Raw genomic sequence first — 24,115 nt, 5'->3', positions numbered from 1 at the left:
CTGGCTCTGCTCTCCTCTTTCCTAAAGCACCTGCTAGAAAATTGGCTGCAAACCAAGCTCACACTGAGCAGTCACTTCTCCACCCATGTTCACCCAACATGGCTGAGGTCTTCAGAATAGCACGGAGCTCCATGATGGAGGAAGGCATCTCCCTGGGGGTGAAGAATACATAAAGGAGTCAAGCAGGGACACAAGTCCTGAACGTCCATTTGCAGCAATGGCTACATCTCCCAGGAGTCCTCTCCTGCTGACAGCCATCTCCAAATTCCCATTCCAGTACCCGTTCTTTCTGCTTAAACGCAGGGACAATGCTCTCAGTTTCCTGGAGTGAGAACTATGGCACTCTCCCATAATCCCAGCTTCCCTACTGATCTGGGTAAGGGGAAATCTGGGGCTGAAACAGAAATTTTCCAACCAACCCATCAATTATTGAGCTGGGGATTACTGGGGCAGTCGTTGGCCTAGGGCTTTACACGAATGATGTCGTGTCATCCTCACGGCACCCTTATGAGGTGGATATCATTTCCATGTTACAGACAATAAAAATAGGGCTTTCTTATATGTTAAGGAAGTAAGTGTGTGGATACTGAAGGGCTCAGAGTTTAACTTGCTCAAGGACACACAACAAATATGCAGCAGAGCTGGGGTTTGATCCCAGAGGGCAAACCATTACCCAGGCTCTCCTAGGTCTTATAGAGAGAAGCATGAGGAAGAATGTGGCAGGGTCAGGACATGAGGGGAGTACAGAAGATCTGGGAAGCTGTGCTGGCAGCAAATACTCTCCACCCCCTTCCCCCAGGGTTACTTTCCTCCCAAACTGCCCACAAGTATACAAATATGGAATTGTGTAACAAGAGTCATTGGTCATAATCACCTAACTCTTTCTACTTGCCATGTGAACTAAATGCAGCTGGATGCTCTAGACTTGGTTGAAAGAACGGGGTTGTAGAACTAGAAGAGCTGGCAAATGGGGGATGGGGCGTTACCTTATGTGGGAGCAGTCACCACTCAGGTGAGCTGTTGGCCACCTCCTGCCATGGAGCTTCCAGACACAAGGATAAGGGACCTAGAGATGTCTGCGCAGCATAGCAGGCCGGGAGGTAGAAGGTCAGCCTGGGTCTCTGCCAGACACTGGCTCTGCGACCTTCAGCCAGTTTCTTAGCTTCCTGCATTTCAATTTCTTCATCTATAAAAAGGTCGTATCTCTCAGAGCTGTTGTGAAAATTAAATAAGATCCTGTTTGCAAAGTACTTAGCCCGGCATCTGGCACAGAGTAAATCCCTTAATAAAGAGTTATTAGCATGAAATTGCCTTCTTCCGAATTATCTTATCACAAATTTATGGAATAATTTCTTTACTGCAAACTTACGGACTTTAAAAATCCTAACTTCAGAAAAACATAGAAGAGATGAGACACATGCTGTAATGTTGTCTAACTTTGTTTTTATAGGAGGCATGGAAATTTACACTAGAGAAGGCGAGACAGATTGTGAAGAAATCCCCAACTCCGGTAAGCAACGGATGAGAAGAATATCAGTGTTCTGCTTGGCGCCTTCGTCTTCCCCTTCCCCTGCTCTCCCACCCCTAAGGCCAGGGGCTACTGCAGATCCCAGCCCACAACACCGTAGCTGCAGTGAAGTTAAGTAGGAAAGTGAGCCCCTCCCCCCTTTTTTCTCCTCCCTCTCTCGACAGCAGTGTTTCTGAAACCGGGCAGTACTGACATTTGGGGCTGGTTACTCCTTGGTTGTGGGCACTGTCCTGTGCACCATAGCAGCACCCCTGTCCTGTACCACAAGATGCCAGCGGCCGTGTCCCCCTTCCCCACTCATGACAACCAAAAATGTCTCCTGATGTTGCCAAATGTCCTCTGGTCCTCACAGTTGAGGACTGCTACTCTCCAGTAGACCATTTTGGAGGAGGCTGTGTCCTCCCACCCCTCCACTTCCTAAATATGTGACCTCAGGCTGAGCCTCGGTTTTCCTGGCAGCAGGACAGAGACGGTGGTAATGTTCTTCGTCAAAGCGTGGGTGTGAGGACTAAGAGAATGGATGTGTGTCGGGTGTTGGTATCATGCCTGGAACTTGCCCAGCACTCAATCAATACCATGTTTAGTTCAAATCAGTTATCGTGGAGTCAAGTATTTGACTTAGGCCCTGGATGCAAATGAGCTCCAGCTGAACAGGAAGCAGAGAAGTAACCCTCCAAAGAACCAAGTCCCCCTCGATGCGAGAGATCCCGGCAATAAGGAAGCATTCCTCAGAGATGAGAGGGCATGGCCTTCGTCCTTGGCCTCTCCCTCATCACCCTGCTCGTCATTCACCCTGATGCAGTCCATTTAAGGTAATCTTGATTTGGCAGCACAGAAATAAGGAGGAGGAAAAGCCCTCGTGGCTCAGCTTGCCAGATTTAGCAAATAAAAATAGAGGAGACCAGTTAAATTTGAATTTCAGATAAACAATGAATAAATTTTTAGTATAAGTATGTTCAGTGCCATATTTTATCTGGCAACCCCACTCGTGGGGGGTATATGGGTTTTGATGTACAAGGCTGGTATGTGGTGAATGGCAATATTCAGGCATTTCTACACAATCAGTTAATCTATCACAATGTCTGTGTTGCCAACCATTATTTAATTCAGTGAGTAATTAAAGACCAACAGTAACGGGTTAGCTAATTTGCCGAAGCCACGGAACAAGAAATTGAAACACCACGGGAAACTCTTGACTACCTTCAGAACTCTAAACAAAACTAGAGAACAAGATTCTTCTTTCCTTCTCCACGCACACCTAAAAACTTCTTCTCAGAGCATTGTTAACTCCGCTAGCACAAACTGCCTTGGCATTAACTCAAGGGCTAATTAGGATTTTACAATTTTTCATTTCTGTCATCAGAAGTGCAAGCATAATTCATGCGGCCGGGTTCCAATAATTCCTTGTAAGAAGCCAAAAAAAAATCTACCGAACAACAATACAAAACTCCTCCAAAACCTCCTACAATTTATGTACACTCTAAATTAAAGCTATCAAGGAAAAAATAATCAGAAAATGCAAATAAGGTTCTCTGAATTACTGCTCAGATGGTATTGGCTACAATTAATTCCATAATTCCATTGTGATGGCTGGTCTAACTGCAGACTGAGCCAGGATGCAGAAAGAAGCACACAGTAGGCCACATATCATTTCAGCACAGCCTGTCAGACTGGGGGAAAGTGTGGTATTGTCAAAAGGAATGTTCCAGGAAATATCTGCATCTCAGTGAGGCCCTTAGAGGCTCCTCATGGATCTGGCAGAAAACTGAGCATCTAAGGGTTTAGAGTACCTGAGTTACGGAATCAATTAATTATCACAAAAACTCATAGAAAATAGATAGTATATTTTTGTTTTCAACCCGATTTTACAGACAAGAGGACTAAGGATCAGATATATTAAGTAATTCGCTCATTCCCCATAGCTAGGAAGTGAGAAACCCATCATTTAAATCCAGATCTAGCTACTTCCAAGTCCTTACCTTCTCCACTATGCCAATAGCCCTCAACCAGACCTCTTCAGCACTAAATTTCAGGAAGCACCACTCACATCACGGGCTATGTAGGTTAAAATTATGCAGCACATGACCTGCGCAACTGTACCTGACATCCCTGATCAAAAACCTACCTACTTAATAGAATCATCTTCCCCAGTGCAATTAAACCCAAGTAAAGTAATACATAGCAAGGGTTGAAAAGCACTTCACCATGCAGAACTTGAACTTCAGTTTGGCTGTGTATAGACGAGAAGTTGTTCTCTCCCCTTTGACCTTCTGTTTTACCCAGTCACCACATTTTTTCTTTATTCAACCCCTGTGTATTGTTCTGCTTTCATTTAACATCCTGGTGTGTGGGAAAGCTTAGGATACAAGCAGAAACTGGTTCAAACAGATTGCTAAATGAAGATGCTGCATGACTCCTATGCCCAGGGACAGCCCAGATTGGGACTTTCATTTAAATGGGTTTATGTGCCACTAGGTGCAATATTTTAAAACCATTGCTGAATCAATAACAGCCTACATTTTGCCTCTGTCTAATGAAGTTCAAATTGAAAGGAAGGGGCTGGTAAACTGCAAAGGAGGACTTCTGCAACATTATTCTGTGTCTGTTTCATTTCTCTTTGCAAGTAAATGATAAGAGGTTCGTCTTTCCCATGCTAGGTGATGAAAGGACTGGATAATTAAAACCTCTGTCTGAACAGGAGGAGTTCGGTGGGGGGCGGGGGTTAGGGGCAGGTAGTCCCTGGATAAGCTACATCATCTATTGTCCACACCCTAGACCGAATTTCTGCACAATGAATGTCAGAGATAGCCGCAGCCTTCTGTTGAATCCTGACAGTGAACAGCTGTGCAATTATAACATTTAATTCTTTTGTACCTCTTGTGCAGTAATTCTAAGGCTGTCCATATAAATTTTTTTGATGTATTGGTTACATCAGTGTTAAAATCTACCTTGTCGTTAGGTTAATTACACCAAGGCCTTCAGATTCAAGTAAATATTCAAAGATGTAACTCAAACATTCAAATGCAACCTGACTTCGAACTCTGAGTCTCAGAATGTGTCTATATTTCCAACCTGCCACCAATTTTGAGGTATGATTTCATGCTGGTGTTTGTTTTACGGTGTGTCTACAGTGCTTATCTCCATCAGTTACCAGGTCTCTGGACTCAACCTTCTAAACACCCCTCCTTTGCACGACCATCCTCCCTCCTCCTGCCTTACAACAGTGGTTCCCAGTCAGTGGCAACTTTGTCCTCCCCACCCCTCCCCTGAGGACATTTGGCAATATCTGGTGACATTTTGGGGCTGCTTGCATCTGAATGGCTAGATGCCAGATATACTGCTGAACATCCCACAAGGCACAGCACAGCCCCACAACAGAGTTATTCCTCCCAAAATAGCACTAGGGCTGAGATGAGAAACCCCAAGATCAGGTCTCAGGGTCTTTATCTGCCGATAGGTCTCTCTGCCCCAGCTCACCTCCTCCAGGCCACCGTGTCACCCCCAGGATACCTTTCTGAAATATGAATGTGATCCCTCCGCTTAATACCTTCAGGAACCCCCACAGGATAGCACACAGTGAGGTATCCTAGTCTAGTCATGACGTCTCCTTCCCTCCATGGTTCACCACGTCCTTGTGCTTCGCTACACCCCCGCCAGAGTGGAAACATTCGGTGGCCCCCGAGATGCCACACCTGCTCATACTCCCACAGCACCTCACGGGGTGTTCCCTCTGCCAGAAGCCATGCTTCTCCTGCTTCAACAATTCCTCCAATAAGCTGGGACCTTGATGACACATAGACTCTGATTCAGCAGGTCTGCTGTGGGGCCTGAGACTCTGCATTTCCAAAAATTCCCAGACAACATCCATGCTCCTGGTTTGTGATCACACTTTCATCAGCTAGGGCCTAGAGCAGTGGTTCTCAAATTTTAGCTAGCAGCAGAATGACCTGGAGGCTCAGAAAACCCTGATTCCCGGGACCTACCCCAGGCTTTCCAGTTCAGTAGATCAGAGCGGGGCTCACAAAGTGCACCTGTAGCAAACCTGTGGACCACACTTGGGGTCCCAAAGCCTAGAACATCTGTCTCTTCCTTCCTGCCAGCATCCTTCCTACATGACTTCTGGGTCATCTCCTGCCTCCTCCTCTGGGTGCCTAGATAGCCGTGTTAATGCTGGGACACTGCAGACATCCCAAAGCATGCTAAGAGCTGAGATACTCACCCCTCTGCTCCATTAGGCAGTCAGCTTGATGAGGACAAGGACAGCCTCTTCTGTCTCCATGTCTTGCATATGGATGGTAGTACCAATCAGGAGTGTTCCTCCCATCCTAGAAAGTGGAGCAAACATCACAAAGGTTTGCTCAACTTTGATTCATAGAGTGAAAAGGAGGTTGCTGTTCTTTGCGAGGGTCAATGTATCGCCAATGCTAATGATCCAACTCATAGCCATCTGAAGGACTCTTTGGGCTGGCAAAAATCACCCATCTCTCCCACTTCAATGATAAATGCTAGCTTCTAACTTTTTCTAGCCTGTTGTCTTTTTCTTTCATCTGAGGAAAACATCATGGAAACCACAATCATTGTAAACGTACCTCTTAGTAAAAAGCCGGGGCTTTTCATTTGTCGCACAGTGAGAACCTCTTAGTAAAAAGCCAGGGCTTTTCATTTGTCGCACAGTGAGAGTCTTATGGCAAGTGCTGTCTGAAGTCCCTTCTCATGAAGCTTGAGGAGCTTTGTCTTACACCTCATCTGCTCCCACAGCACCCCCCAGGAAAGGGGACTGCCTCCTTCCTTCCTCCCAAGCCCTGGCCATGTCTCTCCTATTAGTCTTGATTTTCTCTCATAATAGGCTGGGATTACTCCATTTGGACATGTTCTTTATTTCAAACCCTTTCTCAAAGACGTTGAGTACAAGGAGGGAGAGGAATGTTGTCGCCCAAGTGGAACAGACCACAGTGGGCCAGACCTTTTGGGGAAGAGGTGGAGCATAGGTGCAGGTCGGGGTAGCTGGCAGCGTGAGGAAGTGGAGAGCTTCAGCAAGAACAAAAGCACCGAGACGGAGTGAGGATGGAGTGCGGGGACAGAAACAAGAGGTAAATTTAGTTAACTGAGATGGCCCAGGTTCTGAAGGAAAGAGGCTCCCGAAATCCAGACTATGGAGCCAACAGGAGAAGAAGGGCTTTTACAAGTTGCAGGGCTATTCCTTGAACTAAGCAACTCTTTTTTTTTTTTTTTTTTCCTCTCCAGGAATATTCCAGAAGTAGTTCTGATGTTTGTTCCCTCCCATTTTTGGCCAAGATCTGTCAGAGGATTAAATCGTACGTATACTATTTCTGCCTCCCCAACTATGGGCATGAGATGGCACCCTTGGTTATCCCTGTTGTCCAATGACTAAGATGATCATCAAATGTAAAAGGCATCTTCCCGAAGGTGAAAGTGTTTGTTGCTCGTGACTAGTACCATGACGTATATAGAAACTTAAAAACAAATGAGCTGTGCATGAATTATTTTGGAAATCCACTGCATACCAGGATGCTTGAACCTCAAAACCTGACTTATACCCAGGCCAGCACACAGCCTGCCCGTGAAACTTCTGGGCAGCTCAGTGCACACCCATGCCACACATGGGGACAGCCCCTCCTTGCTGTGTAAGACACAGACAAGGTCAAGGTCGGTGCCTCATCAAGGAAGGGACTCTGAGCATCTCACTGCAAAGCACTCACGAGGCTGGAAAGGGACCTTTTCTTTTTTTTTTTTTTTTTCCACAGAGCTCAACCCATTACCTAAAAACTCTGGCTCAGATATGTATGAACAGTGTTGCCCATACAGAGACACTGTCCCAAATTCCCAGGACTTCCCGTCTCTGTTTAATTCCCATACCCCAGCTCTATTCTGAGTCTGAGGTTACGCTGGGTGTCACCCTAATCACTGTCTATAGCATTAAAAGATGGAACGGTGTGCTGAGAGGGACATTAGACCAAGAGGCAAAATAGCACAGGCTCTACCTTGCACTTGACCACTTCCCATGTGAATTTGGCTGCTGTCCCGTCGTGTATGGTCAATGCCATGGGTGCCACACGTGGAACAGGCAAACATGTCTGCGTGAGTTCTCACAGCAACTCCATGAAGTAGGGGTTGTTATTATTCCATTTCACAGTGAAGGACACTGAGTCTTAAAGAAATCACTTCTCCCGGCTGCCAGGAGTGTCTGGGTGGTCTAACTCTCCTTGTGGGGGCTTGGAGGTGACTCAGGCTGCGCATCTGGACTCAGAGGCCATATTCATTTCTTAGGGCAGCTGTAATATTATACCTACAAACTGGGTGGCTTAGAACAACAGAAATCTATCCTCTCCCCATTCTGGAGTCTAGAAGTCTGAAAGCGAGGTGCTAGCAGGGTTCCTCTGAGACTCTGCTCTCTCTCTCAGATTGCCTCCGACTCTCAGGGTCAAATCCTTCCTTGCCTCTTCGCTTCTGGCAGTAGCAGCCAGCTATCCTTGTTGCTTAGCTTGCAGCTGCAACACTCCAATCTCTGCCTCCAGCCTCCTCCGGGCCGTCTTCCCTGTGTGGCCATCTTGTCTTCCCTGTGTGCTTGTCTTTTCCTTTTATCCGAACGCTGGTCATATTGGATCAGGGCCCAGTCTAATGGCCTCATCTTAACTTTGTAACATCTGCAAAGACCCTATTTCCAAAAAAGGTCACATTCATAGGGACTAGGGGTTAGAACTTCAGCATGACTTCTTGTGAACACAATTCAACCCATAAAAAGAGGCACTTTTCCTGTGTTCCTCCATCCTTCATCTCATGAGTTTCATGGGAGCTCAATCCACTGAACATCTCCTGTCTGCTGTGAAAGCTTCTCAGGAAAGAAGGAAACTATCTTCTGGCCATCAGTCAAAGCCTCTTGGAGATCCAAGAGTTTTAAAACTTTTCCTGGTTCTTCTGCCCACATGAGTTCGTGCAAGCCAGCTGTGCAAAGTGCTGACCTGGGTCCCAGAAACAAGATCAACACCACTTTTCATGAATAGGGCTGGTTGCAGAGACTACCAGGACATGGGGAACAGAGGGGAAATAGACATGAAAGAAGATGCTGGAAAGCTGAGATGCAGGCAGCTCCCCAGGCCCACAGTCATTTCATCATGCCTAGCTGTTACTGAATTGAGACACCTGTCCCCTCCTTGCCAAAAGTATCATTGCATTTTCTATGTCAAACATGGGCCAGCAGGACCCAAAGTGACAACTCTTCAATTGAACCACCTTTGAAAAATTGAATTCAAGAGCATCTGTGACCAGGGATTTTCCTGGCGCTATTTAAAAGAGAAATTTTTCTTTTATGAAAAAGCAAAAGCAGTGTGTTTTTTTCTTCTTTCTAAAAAAATCATTGTGCTTTGAGTATAATTTGCACCAGCTCACAATTTATTCAGTGCTTTATGGTTTACAAAGCGCATTTAAATACAGACTCATTTATTCTTCAAAACAACCTGTGGCTTAGTAATAATAACAATAACTGAAAGTTACCTGAGAAGGTCTATGCACTAGGAACTCTTCTCAATGGAACCCTACAAGGCAGATGGCATTATTGTCCCCTCTCTAAAGAGGTGAAGTCTTTTGCCCAAGGCCGTGGTGCTAGTAATCGATAAATCTGACATTTGAACCCAGCAGCCTGGTTGCAAAGGCCAGGCTCAGAGTCACTCAATTGTCTATCCCTCGACTCTTCACCCCACTTTTGGATGAGCAAGTAGGTTCTAGCGCATTGAATATCTGACCCACTAAGCACAGTCAGCAGGTAGTAGAGACAAGACCTACATGTCTTCTATTACATAATCCTTCAATCAAATCCCTTCTAGTAGGAATGCTTTTCCTGTTCTATGCCTCTCCTGCCTCATCCTGTTTGGTCTAATGCCTTCAAAATACAGTGAAGGTGTTCCCACCATGGGCAGTTTTCCAGCTCCATGCTATCAGGCATTTGGCTAGCCCTCCATACCCCGAGCTCACCAGTGCCTGCTCCTGCACCCCATTCTTCTACCGCCTCTCCCCATCAGGCTCCCATACCACCCACAGCTCTTAGAGGGTGGGGACACCATTTCTTAATAAACCTTTGTCCTTGTACTTAACACATTGCTTTGACTTAGTAGGGACTCAGTGAAGAAACATGGGAATAAATAAAGAAAAAGCACTATTTTACTAGAAAAAAAAATATGTGGGATACCAAGCTACTCTCATAGGGCAATCAAGTTTTTGTTCTTTTTTTGTCTTGTGCTGATCAGAATTCACAGTGCCTATGCACTATTTTTTATTGTAACAATGGTAAGTCAAGAGAGTCCCCTCTTAATAATCTCTTCTTTTTATTTAATTTCCATATGCATAAACCCACATATGGATCATTTCACATAAAGGCATACAGACTGTCCTAGCCTATGTTAATTACCTTTAGTTCATCATTTTTTTCTTTTCTTTTTTTTTTTGTTACTTCTTCCCCATGACCTACACCTTCCAACCACGTTGGTCCCTGTCCCTGCCACCAAGGTGAGCCCTGGTGTATTCTTTCCTGGTGTTCTCTGCTCTCATTTCATCTTACAGAGAGGCCTCTAACACATCCACATGCATATGAAACAAACCCATTCCCAGCCCTGGAGTGCTGCTGGGGACTCAAATGTGAGATAGCTACACAAGGAAACTTTCTTCTCCCTAGTTTTCTTTTGTTGTAATGCCCCAGTTTCATGAAATAATTTTAGGGAGTTTGAACTTGAATAACTATTCTATTATGTAATGAATAACATTCACCTGCAATTACAATTGCTCACTGGATCAAGCCTGCTAGCTCGACAACTGGCCATCATAGAGCAATGGCTCTATTGGAAATATATTTTATATTCATCCCCAAGCAGGTGATTAGCTGCCCCAGCCAACAAGATAGCTGGGTAGAACATTGTGTGCCTGGAAATCTGAAAATCTAAAGAGGGTACATGGATTGGATTTGGGATGGCTCCAGAAACTAAAATGCCATAGGAGCAGATACCTGACTCGTGTTTGCCCTGCCCTAGAAATCATCCTTGGAATAACTGTTACCATTGCACAAAATAAGAAGAAGAGCTAATGTTTTGTGAGTGTTTACCACATGGTTGGCACAGGTCTTTATGCTTCCCATGTAGAAACTCACTTAGTCTTTACAACAGCCCTAGGAAGCTGGGACTAATATTGGCCCCATTTTATGAACGAAGAAGCAGAGGTACAAAAGATTAAATAATCTGCCTAAGGTTATATAGCAAGTAGACAGCAGACCTGGGATTCAAACCCAGAGAGTCTAATTTCAGAACCAGAACTGTGTTAAAGGGTTTCCCATGACTTTTCTTTCCTACTAGAACATTCTTCACCCAATTACATGCCTTGAAAATGTTTTATCCTTTAAATTTAAACTTAAGATTACCTTCTTCCCTGTATAGCATTAGAGTGTTTTCCTTCTTGTTGCACAACCCTTTATAGCATTTTCTCCATAGCACTGTAGTTGCATATTGGTGAGTTCTTAGCCCCCATGAAGCTCCTCTAGCTCCGGAAATATATCTTATATTCATCCCTAATATCTAACATGGTGTCTGGCACACAGCAGGGATTCCAAAAATGCCTGTGGAAGGAAGGAAGGAAGGAAGGAAGGAAGGAAGGAAGGAAGGAAGGAAGGAAGGAAGGAAGGAAGGAAAGAAAGGAGGGAGGAAAGGAGGGAGGGAAGGAAAGGAAAGGAAAGGAGGGAGGGAAGGATGTTTCAGCATACAACTAGACATCTATAAGGATACATGAAGTATCAGATTTAGATACAGTTTTGCAGAAGTAATGTTAGTAAACATCAGTAATGTCTTATCTGCAACCTTGGAGCCAGATGTGATCTGGAATTCAGAATTTTCCAGATTTTAAGAAAATCAACATATAGTGACCATAGGTCACCTAACACTCTCAGTACCTTCTGATTAAACACATTTATATTTCAGCAATGAAATGTATAAACACACTAAGTAGGGTAAAGCTGATGAATTGGCTTATATCAGTTCAGATCAAGTTTTTACCACCAAATGAATTTTCTGCAAAGTTAAAAAAAAAAAAAACCAACAACTCAGTTTTCGGAACACTTTGGATTGGAGACTATGACTAAGGGATTGCGGGGTTTATGTAAATTGCAGTTTATGCTACTTTGGATGACCAATCTACCATACTGTGTCTAGAATGTATGGTTTGGGTTAGTTAATTTGAGCCTTTAAAATAAGCAGATCTTCATCTGCTTATTAATTTGCTTCATTTGTTCATTAATTTAATGAACTCACTTTCCAGTTCTAGAGACAACTCATTTTTCCTTCAAACTCCCATCCTCAGGATGGCAAGGTGGGGGACAGCTTTGGAGTACTAGGTGGGCCCTTTCACCTAGCACTTTCCCAGGCTGAAAATATGACTGTTTGAGTCTGTACCATCTGTGTGTATGTGTGGTGTGTGTGTGTGTGTCTTTCCTCCTCTTCTCACCTAGATAACTATACTAGCTCTCCAAGAGGTCAAACATGTACATGGCGGGGGGGGGGGGGACTACCTAGTTTTATAGGAGAGGCCATCTCTGGAGAAGCTTATGACCTAGACTTCTGGTGGGTCCACCATCCCAGAGTTAGTAAGACAGGCTCCATGACACCAGTTAGGCTCCATGCTGGCTCTTACTAAATCCATTTGCCTTGAGGCTCTCACAGCTGCTGGAGTGCTCTTGATTCAAAAGACCATTTAGTAAATCCTGTAAAGGCTCATGTTACTCTCTACATTCTAGGCTCTGAAAATAGCTTCACCCTGCCATATGATGGCATAGCCTGCTACCCCATGAGAGATTTTCCTAGAGGGAAAGCAGTGTTTGCTATTCAGGAGCTGGGAAAAGTTTGGTAGTGAGGACACAGGGGGAGAGCCTCCCTCGGGGGAGGGGTCTGTGGCCTTAGCATGACTTTGCTTGGTCATCAGTCACATCCGAATCTTTGGTTTTCTAGGCTCATGAATGGGAGTGAACATTGCCAGCTCAAGTGCCTCAAGATTCTTAGAGTTAGTGGTTTAAAAGAGTAGATGTAGATTTTAAGAAAAGACTTCCATCACAGAATGTGTAAAATGGCACAAATTCAATCTGTAGTGCTGAGCTCATTGGACCAAAAATGCAGTCTCCTTCTTTTCTGGGCATCTCAACATCAATTTCCTAAGTTCTCCAAAATGTTGATGTAATTGTTTCACTTCCCCATATGGGCCAAATTAATATCAGAGAGAAAATAGTTCTAATTAAGTGGAGAGCAGAGATTGGCAAAGTTTGGCTGGCGCTCTTCCATACCATGGAGGCACTTCATTTTATTTTTAGAATGGACTTCTATCACATACTCAACATAGCCGTATCTGAAATGTCTCTGTTTGTTTTCACAAACACAGTTTCTTTTTTTCTTAGCTCACCAGCTGTTTTGTTTTCTTTTTTCTAGAACTATAAAAAATTCTGTGCCATTCAAAGATGTAGATTCAGACAAATACAGCGTTTTCCCAGTAAGTATTGTTAAGAGTAACCAGATGTTAACTAAATATTACTAAATATTGCTTTCTACAAATACCTTGCCTTTAATAAGACAAGACTGAATTCCAATTGAATGTATTAATAATTTGATAATACACCTTTCCATGATTTTTGTGGACTTTTTGGCATCTTAATAATACACAAACCATCAGGGTGGGTCTTAAGGCCGAGACTGTTTTTATTCCTGAAGCCATTCCCAGCTGGGTATTTCAGTTGTCTTGAAAGGTGTTGAGAATTATTTTGGAAATTCTTAAACCTACTTTTAGAGTGTGTGTGTTGTGTTATGTGTAGGCACATGTTTGATTTAGACAGTAAGGATGTCAGGATGTTCTCTGCAAAATACAAACAAGCAATTGGCAGATGTAACTCCCCAAAGTTGGTGGGATCTCAGATATTCTACCTGGGAATGGGGGAAATAAAAACATTGTTTGATATTATTATGACTCTTGATTCTTTCAAATCAAGGAACGAGACAGGTCAACCATATAATAAATCCACATAATTAGCCTGCTTTGCTAGAGATTTTTAAATTATCCATTACAATGATTAATCATTTGACCAAATAAACCAATTGTTTTGGAGGCTAAGAAGACTGATGACTAATAAAGTTCAGAGAGTTAGATGTTCCTGCTGTTTGTGGAAGTGTACACGCAGACACACACACACACACACACACATCTACAGATGCACATATACGTACAGCATGCATGCACGTAGCCACACCTGTGAGTGCACACATGTCCACATACCTACACATTCACATTGCATACACTCCCATGCACCCCACGTCTGGACACACACCCAAAAGCACATATACACACACTCATGCACACACACTACCACCCGGCATTGGTGCTGGGACTCTATTACATTTTACCTCACACAGCATGTCTCAGCATATTAATCTTAATTATTTTAGTAATCTCTAGTGTTCCTAGACAGTATTGGAATTAAGAATTACACATGTCAGGGAGAGGGAGTTAAGATGGCGGAGGAGTAGGGGACCCCTTTTTCAGCCGGTCCCCTGAGTCGAGCAGGATGGGTACCAGACCAGCTTGAACATCCACAGAATCAGCCTGAGATGCAGGAAGATACATCTGGATCTCTACAAATGAACATCTCCAGCGCTGAGTATTGAGGTACGAAGCAGGGAGCCGTGAAACTGCGCACAGATATCGGAAGATAAACGGAAGGGGGAGGGAGCCGCCGCATTCGGGCACCGAGAAGTGGTAGTCATCTGCACGGGGGAGCGGGCGGACTCGTGGACGGCACCCTCGAGACAGCAGACTGAGACTATGAGCCGGGGAACTCGCGCCACCAGACTGAAACCAGAGCTCCGGTGCGCTCACTGGAACCAGACTGAGACCGGGAGCTCCGGAGCGCACGGGGGCAGCTGGCGGCTGGTGGTGTTAGAAACACAAAGGACAGAGACGCTCTGGCCCTGGAAGTGAGGGCTGGGATACCGGGTGTGGGGCGCACATCCTGGGACGCTGCAGGGTTGAACAGCACCAACAGAAACAGAGTTAAAGTGGCCAGAACATCAGTGGAGAACGGTCTGCGATCCCTCTGTTCTGAGACAGAGGCTGAGATTTGGCCACTGCTGCTCTGACCCTCAGAAGAGGCACAGCAAACCACCAGGGAAAGCCGCCAGATAACAAAAGCCTGGAAATACCGGCTCACAGTGTGCCCATCCCCATCCCCCCTCACAGGGGACACTGAGACTCTACCCAAATAGGGTTGCCTGAGTATCGGCGTGGCAGGCCCCTCCCCCAGAAGGCAGGCTGAAAAACCAAGAAGCCCACATCCCTAAGATCCCTATAAAACAAGGGCACACTGCCTGGGTCCCGGTCAATAATTTGGGCTCTGGACAACCCCTCACAACCTCTCCTCATCAGAATGACGAGAAGGAGAAATGCCCCCCTAGCAAAGAAAAGACAATGAGTCTGTGGCCTCTGCCACAGAACTAATGGACATGGATATAACCAAATTATCAGAAATGGAATTCAGAGTAACAATGGTCAAGATGATGTGTAGACTTGAAGAAAGTATTAACGAAAATGTTAATGAGAATATAGAATCTCTAAGGGCGGAAACGAGAGTGAATCTGGCAGAAATTAAAAATTCTATGAGCCAAATGCAGTCAAAACTAGAGGCTCTGATGGCCAGGGTGAATGAGGCAGAAGAACCTATCAGCGAATTGGAGGATGGGTTAGTAGAAGAAAAAGCTGAAATAGAATCTGGTCTTTAAAAAATCCATGCTCAAGAATGTAGGTTACGGGAGATTACTGACTAAATGAAACGTTCCAATGTCAGAATCATTGGCATCCCTGAGGGGGTGGAGAAAAACAGAGGTCTAGAAGAGATATTTGAACAAATTGTAGCTGAAAACTTCCCTAATCTAGCAAGGGAAACAAACATTCGTGTCCAAGAGGTAGAGAGGACCCCTCCCAAGCTCAACCACGACAAACCTATGCCACATCACGTCACAGTGCAATTCGCAAATATTAGATCCAAGGATACAGTATTGAAAGCGGCCAGAGCAAAGAAATTTCTCACATACCAAGGAAAAGTTATCAGAATTACGTCAGACCTGTCTACACAGACCTGGAATGAGAGAAAGGGTTGGGGCGGGCATTTTTAAAGCTCTTTCAGAGAAAAACATGCAGCCAAGGATCCTTTAGCCAGCAAGGCTGTCATTCAGAATTGATGGAGAAATACAGACCTTCCAGAATCGCCAGTCATTTACCAATTTCGTAACCATGAAACCAGCCCTACAGGAGATATTAAGGGGGGTTCTATAAAGGTAAAAAGGCCCCAGGGTGATACAGAACAGAAAGTCACAATCGATAGAAACAAAGACTTTACTGGCAACATGACATCATTAAAATCACATCTCTCAATATTCAGTCTCAATGTAAATGGCCTAAATGCTCCCATAAATGCCACAGGGTTGCAGATTGGATAAAAAGAAATGACCCATCCATTTGCTGTCTACAAGAGACTCATTTTGAACCTAAAGATACATCCAGACTGAAAGTAAAGGGATGGAATACCATCTTTCACGCCAGTGGACCTCAAAAGAAAGCTGGGGTAGCCATTCTCATATCAGACAGATTGGATTTTAAACTAAAGACTATAGTTAGAGACACAGAAGGGCACTATATTATTCTTTTTTTTTTTTAAGATTTTATTTATTTATGTGGCAGAGAGACAGCCAGCAAGAGAGGGAACACAGCAGGAGAGCGGGAGAGGAAGAAGCAGGCTCCCAGCAAAGGAGCCCGATGTGGGACTCGATCCCGGAACGCCGGGATCACGCCCTGAGCCGAAGGCAGATGCTTAACGACTGCGCTACCCAGGCGCCCCTATTCTTAAAGGATGTATCCAACAAGTGGATATGACAATTATAAATATATATGTCCCCAACAGGGGAGCAGAAAGATACACAAGCCAACTCTTAACCAGAATAAAGAGACATAAGATAAAAATACATTAATAGTAGGGGACCTCAACACTCCACTATCAGAAATAGACAGAAGACCCATGCAAAAAATCGACAAAGAAACAGGGCTTTGAATGCCATACTCGAGGAGTTGGATCTCATAGATATATATATAGAACACTACACCCCAGAACCAAAGAATACTCATTCTATTCTAATGCCCATAGAACAGTCTCAAGAACAGACCATGTTCTGGGTCACAAAACAGGTCTCAACCGATACCAAAAGACTGAAATTATTCCTTGCATATTCTCAGACCACAACGCTTTGAAATTGGAACTCAACCACAAGGAAAAATTTGGAAGAAACTCAAATACTTGGAGACTAAGAACCATCCTGCTCAAGAATGATTCAATAAAACAGGAAATCAAAAATCAATTTAAACAATTTATGGAAACCAACGAGAATGAAAACACAATGGTCCAAAACCTATGTGATACTGCAAAGGCAGTTCTAAGGGGGAAATACATAGCCATCCAAGCCTCACTCAAAAGAATAGAAAAATCTAAAATGCAGTTTTTATATTCTCACCTCAAGAAGCTGGAACAGCAACAGAGGGACAGGCCTAATCCACGCGCAAGGAAGCAGTTGACCAAGATTAGAGCAGAAATCAATGAATTAGAAACCAGGAGTACAATAGAGCAGATCAACAGAACTAGAATCTGGTTCTGTGAGAGAATTAATAAAATTGACAGACCACTGGCAAGACTTATCCAAAAGAATAGAGAAAGGACCCAAATTAATAAAATTATGAATGAAAAAGGAAAGTCACAACCAACACCAATGAAATTGGAAGGATTATTAGAAACTTTTATCAACAGCTTTATGCCAATAAATTAAGCAACGTGGAAGAGATGGAGGCCTTCCTGGAAACCTATAAACTACCAAGACTGAAACAGAAAGAAATTGATTTTTTTAAACAATTAATTATGAAGAGATTGAGTCAGTGATAACCTTCCAAAAAACAAAACTCCAGGCCCGGACGGTTTTCCTGGGGAATTCTACCAAATATTCAAAGAAGAAATAATACCTATTCTCCAAAAGCTATTTCAAAAAATAGAAACAGAAGGAAAGCTACCAAACTCATTCTATGAGGCCAATATTACCAAAGCAGGCAAAGACCCCATCAATAAGGAGAATTACAGACCGATTTCCCTAATGAGTATGGACGCCAAAATCCTCAACAAGATCTTGGCTAATAGAATCCAACAGTACATTAAAAGGATTATCCATCATGACCAAGTGGGATTCATCCCTGGGATGCAAGGATGGTTCAACATTCGCAAATCTATCAGTGTCTTAGATTTTATCCAGAAAGAAAAATTCAAAAATCATATGATTCTCTCAATAGATGTAGAAAAAGCATTTGACAAAATACAGCATCCTTTCCTGATTAAAACCCTTTGGGGCGCCTGGGTGGCACAGCGGTTAAGCGTCTGCCTTCGGCTCAGGGCGTGATCCCGGCGTTCTGGGATCGAGCCCCACATCAGGCTCCTCCGCTATGAGCCTGCTTCTTCCTCTCCCACTCCCCCTGCTTGTGTTCCCTCTCTCGCTGGCTGTCTCTATCTCTGTTGAATAAATAAATAAAATCTTTAAAAAAAAAAATAAAATAAAAAATAAAAAAAAATAAAACCCTTCAGAGTGTAGGGATAGAGGGTACATTCCTCAATCTCATAAAAACCATCTATGAAAAGCCTACAGCGAATATCATTCTCAATGGGGAAAAGCTGGAAGCCTTTCCCTTAAGATCAGGAACACGACAAGGATGCCCAATCTCGCCACTATTAGCCAACATAGTACTAGAAGTCCTTGCAACAGCAATCAGACAACAAAAAGGGATAAAAGGTATCCAAATTGGCAAAGAAGAAGCCAAAATGTCTCTCTTCACAGATGACATGATACTCTATATGGAAAACCCAAAAGAAGCCACTCCCAAACTATTAGAAGTTATAGAGCAATTCAGTAAGGTGGCAGGATACAAAATCAATGCTCAGAAATCAGTTGCATTTCTATACATGAATAATGAGACTGAAGAAAGAGAAATTAGGGAATACATCCCATTTACAATAGCACCAAAAATCATACGTTATCTCGGAATTAACTTAACCGGAGACGTAAAGGACCTATATTCTAGAAACTATAAATCACTCTTGAAAGACATTGAGGAAGACACAAAAAGAAGGAAAAATATTCCATGCTCATGGATCAGAAGAATTAACATAGTTAAAATGTCCATGTTACTCAGAGCAATCTACACTTTCATTGCTATCCTGATTAAAATACCGATGACATTTTTCAAAGAACTGGAACAAATAGTCCTTAAATTTGTATGGAAACAGAAAAGGCCCCGAATCGCCAAGGAACTGTTGAAAAGGAAAAACAAAGCTGGGGGCATCACAATGCCGGATTTCGAGCTGTACTACAAAGCTGTGATCGCAAAGACAGCATGGTACTGGCACAAAAAGAGACACATAGACCAGTGGAACAGAATAGAGAACCCAGAAATGGACCCTCGGCTCTTTGGGCAACTAATCTTTGATAAAGCAGGAAAAAACATCCAGTGGAAAAAAGATAGTCTCTTCAATAAATGGTGTTGGGAAAATTGGACAGCTACATGCAAAAGAATGAAACTTGACCACTCTCTCACACCATACACAAAGATAAACTCCAAATGGATGAAAGACCTCGATGTGAGACAGGAATCCATCAAAATTCTAGAGGAGAACATTGGCAGCAACCTCTATGACATCGGCCAAAGCAACCTTTTTCATGACACATCTCCAAAGGCAAGAGAAAAAAAAGAAAAAAATGAACTTGTGGGACTTTATCAAGATAAAAAGCTTCTGCACAGCCAAGGAAACAGTCAAAAAAACTAAGAGGCAGCCCACGGAATGGGAGAATGTATTTGCGATGATGCTACAGATAAAACACTGGTATCCAAGATGTACAAAGAACTTCTCAAACTCAATACGCTAGAAACAAATAAATCATAAAATGGGCAGAAGATATGAACACTTTTCCAATGAAGACATACAAATGGCTAACAGACACATGAAAAATGCTCAAAATCATTAGCCATCAGGGAAATTCAAATCAAAACCACACTAAGATACCACCTTACGCCAGTTAGAATGGCAAAAATTGACAAGGCAAGAAACAACAATTGCTAGAGAGGATGTGGAGAAAGGGGATCCCTCCTACATTGTTGGTGGGAATGCAAGTTGGTACAGCCACTCTGGAAAACAGTGTGGAGGTCCCTTAAAAAGTTAAAAATTGAGCTACCCTATGATCCAGCCATTGCACTACTGGGTATTTACCCCAAAGATACAGACATAGTGAAGAGAAGGGCCATATGTACCCCAATGTTCATAGCAGCATTGTTCACAATAGCTAAATTGTGGAAGGAACCGAGATGCCCTTCAACAGATGACTGGATTAAGAAATTGTAGTCCATATATACAATGGAATATTACTCAGCTATCAGAAAGAACGAATTCTCAACATTTGCTGCAACATGGATGGCACTGGAGGAGATAATGCTAAGTGAAATAAGTCAAGCAGAGAAAGACAATTATCATATGATTTCTCTCATCTGTGGAACATAAGAACTAGGAAGATCGGTCGGGGAAGAAAGGGATAAAGAAAGGGGGGGTAATCAGAAGGGGGAATGAAGCATGAGAGACTATGGACTCTGAGAAACAAACTGAGGGCTTCAGAGGGGAGGGAGGTGGGGGAATGGGATGGACTGGTGATGGGTAGTAAGGAGGGCACGTATTGCATGGTGCACTGGGTGTTATATGCAACTAATGAATCATCGAACTTTACATCAGAAACCAGAGATGTACTGTATGGTGACTAACAGAATATAATAAAAAAACATTAAAAAAAAATCATAAACCACTTGCTTCTTTTGGAGAAATGCTCCTGGTCTAAAATATCACCACCCTCACCTGTCTCAATTGATTTTCCTCTAGCTCTGTGAACATCTCAGCTCCTTCTCTATTATATTCTTACTGCAATTTACTCTATCAATTCCCTATCAAGTCCCCAAATTTAGGTTGGCTTTAACTTTTAACTATTAAAAACAAATTAAAACAGAAAGAAAATAACAATGAATAAAACACAATGAAAAGTATCCTTAGAGCTAAATATTGTCCATATTCATGATTTCTTACATTGGATAAATCCCAGAAATGTGATTATTGTGTTAAAATTATGCACAACTTTAGGAAGTTGTGTCCCCTAGGAAGATTCCTATTTCCAACAGTGGATAATACCACTTAAATGCCTGTTAACTTGATGGTTGAAAAATACTTTCTTAATTTTCTTTTGAGTACTTGTGATATCGAGTGTTTTCCAAAATTATTGGTCATTTATATTTCTTCTGTGGTTTGCCCTGTTCACATCATTGTAGTATTTTCTACTGTTGGGTTTACTCTGTAATTTATTTTTAAGAGTTTTTAATATATTGAGAATTTATATTATTATTCTTTGTTTCATATGTGCAGTAGGCAGAATTCGAGATGGCCCCATGATCTTTGTCCCTGGTGTTGCTTCTGCGATTTTGTTATGTCATACAATAAAAGAGATTATGCAGATGCAATTAGGGTTACTTTCAATTGGCCTTAAGATAGGGAGATTATCTGGGTGAGCCTAATCTTATCAGGAGCTCTTTAAAAGTCTATCTTTCTCCTTGGCTGGTGGCAGAAGAGGAAATCAGAGAGTTTCAAAGCACAAAAAGGACTTGACCAGCTATTGCTGACTTTGAAGGTGGAGAGGCCATGTGCAAACACTGGACAGCACTCTATGAACTAAGAACCACCTCCGGCTGACAACAGCCAAGGAAATGGGGACCTTGGTTTTACAACTACAAGAAACTGAACTCTGCCAACAACCTGATGAGCCCAAAAGCTGATACTTTCTCAGAGCCTCCGGAGAAGAGCCCAGTCTAGCCAACAGCTTGATTTTGAATCACTAGATAATAAACAGCTATGTTTTAGGTTAAAAAAAAAAAAAGAATTACACATGTCAGTACTCCTGGGACAGCTCTGACTGCCCTTCCTTGTGGATAACAAGGGGCAGAAATGAACCCTTCCTGTGTGTGCTCTTCAATTCCAGACACTGAGGGGCTACCACTGGCGAGGGAGAGACTGCAACGACAGCAACAAGATGGCATACCCGGGCAGAAGGTACGTCTCTGCTCATCACTGATTCGGGAAATTACCTTCTAAAAAGGAGGCAGGAGGCGTCATTCCAACCCGAGCCTAGGGGATTTGTACTTATAGAGAGAAGGGACCTCCGTGTCTCCACTGAAGTAAAGCTCAGTGAAGAAAGAACAGCATTCCTTCATTTGTCCAGGAAACACTCATGGAGCACCTGCTCATTGCCAGGCCCTTTGCTTCGTGTCGGGCGGTTGACAAAATGAAGTAGGGCCTCCCCTCATGGAGCTTACAGTCTAGCGGGAGGAACACGAGAGTCCGTAGGGTATGGGGACCTGTGTCCAGCCTCCTGCACGAGGTCTGTGCGCAGGACCGAGGAGTGAGGACAGGGCTCCTGTGACTGGACCACATGTCACATTTTAGTCCCGGGCTGATGTTCAGCCAGCCACATCTCGGACTTCAGAAAGTAGATATGCCAACCTTCATCTTAACAGTGAGTGCAGGGCCGCAGCATTCAGTTTACCAGATGTTTGGGATTTTAGAGCTTAACTGTAATGGCTTCATCTGTCTAAAGTGGGCTACAGGTTCATTCCCTCTGCTCATCAAAATCATTCCACAATACAGTCCATGAATAGAGGCCACTGGAGTTGGTCCATGGTGCCCAGAAAATATCCAAAACTGAGATGATGGCAGAGGCCACGTGGAGGCTTCTGTGTGCCACTGACAATCAGTGTGGCACTCCTTGAAGAACCTGTTGTCCATCAGTGACACTTAGCACTTGTTCATTCATTCATTCAGCTAACACTCATGGGACAAGAAGTGTATGCTGAAGACAATGTTGATGTTTTCTTCTTAGGCCAGACGACTGGGATGTACATGAGGATTCAAACTGTAATGGCATTTGGGTAAGCAACTAGATTCAAATCTAGCCCTGTTCTCTGACATTCTGCCCTCCTTAAGAGCCTATTTGCTTTAGTCAGTCCTATGGAAGAAGACAACAGATGAAAGCAACCTTTTTCTGCAAATTGGAAGAGAGGTATAGACTCCGATCTCACATGACATATGGCAGGGATGTAATGAGAGTTGAGGGTCTGTCAGTCACAGCCCCTTGAAGTCACCCACATCTAACCCCTTTATTCCTTGTTGAGTCAGGCGAAATTAAATGAAGAGTGCTGTTAGCAAAGTTTTATAGCGACCCAAACAGCTGTTGGAGAAAACCTCTTGGCCCACCTCTTTGAGGCAGCCATTTTCTTTCTATTCCATAAAGCTAGTCAGGCAGGGTGGAAATTACCCTGTAGTTACCCCACTATCCACATCTCAAGGCATTTAATACTGGTGCTCCTGCTCTCCGCGAACAACAGTTTCACAGCTTTCAGGAAGAGAAAGGGAAGAAAGGAGGAAGCTCAACCAAACACTTATCTGGAGACAATGCAGCAGACCCATGTTTTGTGGAGTCTTGAGCTAATATATGATTTGAGGGTCCTTCTGAAGAAAAAGAGTACCAAATTACAAATACGAAATCGAGGATGAAAGCAAATAGTTAATTAGAACAATAGAAGAAATCCCAACAAATTCCTGGAGTCTTGGAAATTCAGGTCCCTTGGAAATTGTAGGATGTGCAGCAGCATCCCTGGCCTTTACCCACTAGAGGCCAGTCGCTCCCCCTCCCCATTATCAAAACCAAAAATGTCTCCAGACTTTGCCAAATGTCCCTTGGGGTAGGGGTGGGGGGAAACCAGCCCTGTTGAGAATCCGTGCTCTGGAAGCATCAATCCTTAGGGAGTGGAGATGTCAGGGCCCTTAGAGCTCCAGCTCAGAGACTGAGGAACACATTCTGACCTTGTGTCCCTGTCACTCAGTGGGCCCACAGCGCCCCCTCGCGGTGATTCATGCAAGGCCTGGCATCCTCTGGACTAGATGGTCGGGGTTCTGGATCTCTCCTTCTTCTTGCCACAGCTCTGTAAAGCCCAACTATACACAGAGTGTTGCTATGTTGAATGAAGGGCTCAAGAGACTTTAATGGGTTTTATCCACTGATTTGCCTTTGTACTTTTAAAGCCACTAGGGAAAGCCTCAGTGTATGTTTCTCATACGTTTAAAAACAAACTACTAATCTCATCATTTCTCTTTTAAAGGGCGTTGATCCAAAAGATGGAATACCGTATGAGAAGAAGTTCTGTGAAGGTATGAATTGTAGAGTTAATGTACTTATCACAACAGGGACACTCTTTTCTAGTCTGAGTCAGATTGAAGCAACCAGACCACCTAAGTGAGGAAGTGCCTGATGCTACAGCTTAAAGTTGACCAATTTCCATTTATTTTCATGAAAAATCAGAAAAAAAGACATGGGAAAGCTTGTAGAAAATGGAGGC

At 43.5% G+C, this 24,115-nt stretch overlaps 1 protein-coding gene across 2 annotated transcripts in view; it reads left to right on the top strand.

Annotated features, from left to right (window-relative positions):
- The window catches only part of AOAH (acyloxyacyl hydrolase), a 243,487-nt gene that overhangs the window by 131,334 nt on the left and 88,038 nt on the right, over positions 1-24,115 (top strand). For both annotated transcript variants that reach the window (XM_026509300.4, XM_026509309.4), the window contains exons 5-10: positions 1,451-1,510; positions 6,773-6,843; positions 12,997-13,057; positions 21,703-21,773; positions 22,600-22,648; positions 23,879-23,927. In XM_026509300.4, coding sequence (XP_026365085.3) covers positions 1,451-1,510; positions 6,773-6,843; positions 12,997-13,057; positions 21,703-21,773; positions 22,600-22,648; positions 23,879-23,927 — 361 coding nt within the window. The remainder of the gene's footprint in view (positions 1-1,450; positions 1,511-6,772; positions 6,844-12,996; positions 13,058-21,702; positions 21,774-22,599; positions 22,649-23,878; positions 23,928-24,115) is intronic.

This window comes from Ursus arctos, unplaced genomic scaffold (assembly GCF_023065955.2).
Source record: "Ursus arctos isolate Adak ecotype North America unplaced genomic scaffold, UrsArc2.0 scaffold_3, whole genome shotgun sequence".
Taxonomy (NCBI): domain Eukaryota; kingdom Metazoa; phylum Chordata; class Mammalia; order Carnivora; family Ursidae; genus Ursus; species Ursus arctos.
This window is presented reverse-complemented; position numbering and strand designations above follow the sequence as displayed.